We start from the raw sequence: 2,500 nt of genomic DNA on the forward strand, positions 1-2,500 counted from the left end.
ATATATATATATATATATATACATATATATACACACACACACACACACACACACACACACATATATATAATATATATATAAAATATATTATATATATATATATAATATATATATATATATATAATATATATATATATATATATGTATCTATATATATGAGTGGCGAAGGATGGTGGAGAGGTCCACGGCTGCTCAAACATGAGCATATCGTTATTGATGATATATATACACACTTACACACATATATATATATATATATATATATATATATATATATATATATATATATATATATATATATATATATGCATATATGTATATATATAAGCATATATATATATATAATATATATATATATATATATATATATATATATATATATATATATATATGTGCATACATAAATGCATATATACATAAACCGCCAAACACACACACACACACACACACACACACACACACACACACACACACACACACACACACACACACACACACACACACACACACACACACACACACACACACACACACACAACACGATGGTTCGAGTACTGGACTCCCAACCCTCGTGGTCTCGACTTCGATTCCCCGTCGCGGCGGCCGTAAAAATGACTGCTGGCTGGAACCCGATTTCACGGCGAGAAAATGACATGAGACTAGAGGAGTCAAACGCAGGTGTCGTAGGGGAAATCGCCGAACCGCGGTTGGTTAGGAAAGGCATCCAATCAGTCAAGGGTGGCACTGCCAAATAAACTCTCAATATTGAATTAAGAGAAACCTATGGAATGAATGGCTGTACAATAGAAAAAAAAAAAATAATTATATGTATATATACGTACACACACACACACACACACACACACACATACATATATATATACATATATATATATATATATATATATATATATATATATATATATATATATATATATATATATATATATATATAAAGGCAAAACTGGATCAGAAAGGAAATTGCACAATATATAGATTTTCATCGGATTTACACAACTAATCCGGTTCGAGGCGGATCCCAAGGGAGTCCACTTGTGGGTATGTTAGTGAACGCGAATCATTACTTAGAATTAGCTTTTCGAGGATAATTTTCGTTTTCCAAATACATGTAAATTCTAACACACGCTTGATTTACATGATAGAATATCTGTTTTTGCCGTTTCAAATAGTCTTTGATTAGAAGATTTTTCTTCCCCTTCAGTGTGTGGCGAGGTGGAGCTGCTAGAGTTGCTGATCGAGGCGGGCGCGAACCCCAGCACTCCCGACATCCACGGCGCGTATCCCCTCCACTATGCGGCGCAGGTGAGTTATTTATCGCACTAAGCGCTCGGAATAACATCGTCCATTGACGTCGTCTTCTCATTCCTTCACGCCGACACGAAGACACACCCAATCAGATACGTAATCATTAAATTACACCGAATTAGCGCACGCAAAAGGCGTAACGGTGGACGCTCATTGCAGATGTGTGGCCCCAACAGCGAGATGGGCAACGACATCCGCGTCGGCCTTCATGGTGCTCCGGAAGCTGCTGCAGAGCGGCGTCGACGTGTCCGTGACCGACCAGGACGGGCGGCAGCCTCTCCTGTGGGCGGCCAGTGCGGGTGAGAAGCGGTGCTCTTGATTGGTGGGAATGGGCGTGGCTGCCCTGGGTATTAGGTCATTTCTGATTGGTAGAGGAGGCTAGAGTGTCTTTTACACTTAGAATCGTATAAAGTTCGGCTTCCCATTGAAGACGGGAGGCAAATTGAGATTAGGTCAAGAATCACAAGTTAAACTGTGTTGGGAATTAATTTGCAGATTAGTATAATCGGACATTTGCTATCATTGTCATATCATGGAGATACTATAAAGGCCGAAGCTTAAGTTCAAAGAAAATGCTTAACATATGTTAGTATTTTTTTTATTATAATAAGATAGCGAAGCAGCACATTTGCATAATCTTATATGGAAAAAACATTTAATTGTTAATGATAGTGGGTTGGGTGTTTATGAGTAATAATAGTGAAGCATTTCAGAGGACGGGAAGACACTCTTTGATGCAGATATTGACAACTAACCTATCTTACCGTCACATCACAGTGTATATACTGTATATATTTACACACACACACACACACACACACACACACACACACACACACACACACACACACACACACACACACACACACACACACACACACACACACACACACACACACACACACACTGTTTTAGGATTCTTTGTTTTGATTGTGAAATTGCGTTCATCTCAATAGTTTTGACAAAAACTATCTCATGATTCCATTATGCTGCCCCGCGTTGAACTAGAACGTTCTCAATATTTTTTTTTATGTAGCACAGTTTCCTCTCACAAGACGTTAAAATTTCGTTTCTCTCTTTCGCAATTCCATATTCAAGTAGCAATATGCAGGAACATCACGCAACATTTCACAGCTTTAATTTTTTTCAATAGTCAGAAATAGGACTGGCTCAT

At 37.9% G+C, this 2,500-nt stretch overlaps 1 protein-coding gene across 1 annotated transcript in view; it reads left to right on the forward strand.

Moving 5' to 3' along the window:
• The first annotated feature begins 1,221 nt into the window (after nt 1-1,221).
• Nucleotides 1,222-2,500, forward strand: part of LOC119585777 (protein phosphatase 1 regulatory subunit 12A-like) — a 41,564-nt gene continuing 40,285 nt past the window's right edge. Inside the window, exons 1-2 of the mRNA XM_037934495.1 lie at nt 1,222-1,323; nt 1,486-1,625. Of these exons, the coding sequence (XP_037790423.1) occupies nt 1,313-1,323; nt 1,486-1,625 (151 nt within the window). The 5' untranslated portion in view covers nt 1,222-1,312. The remainder of the gene's footprint in view (nt 1,324-1,485; nt 1,626-2,500) is intronic.

Source organism: Penaeus monodon, chromosome 3 (assembly GCF_015228065.2).
Source record: "Penaeus monodon isolate SGIC_2016 chromosome 3, NSTDA_Pmon_1, whole genome shotgun sequence".
NCBI lineage: Eukaryota > Metazoa > Arthropoda > Malacostraca > Decapoda > Penaeidae > Penaeus > Penaeus monodon.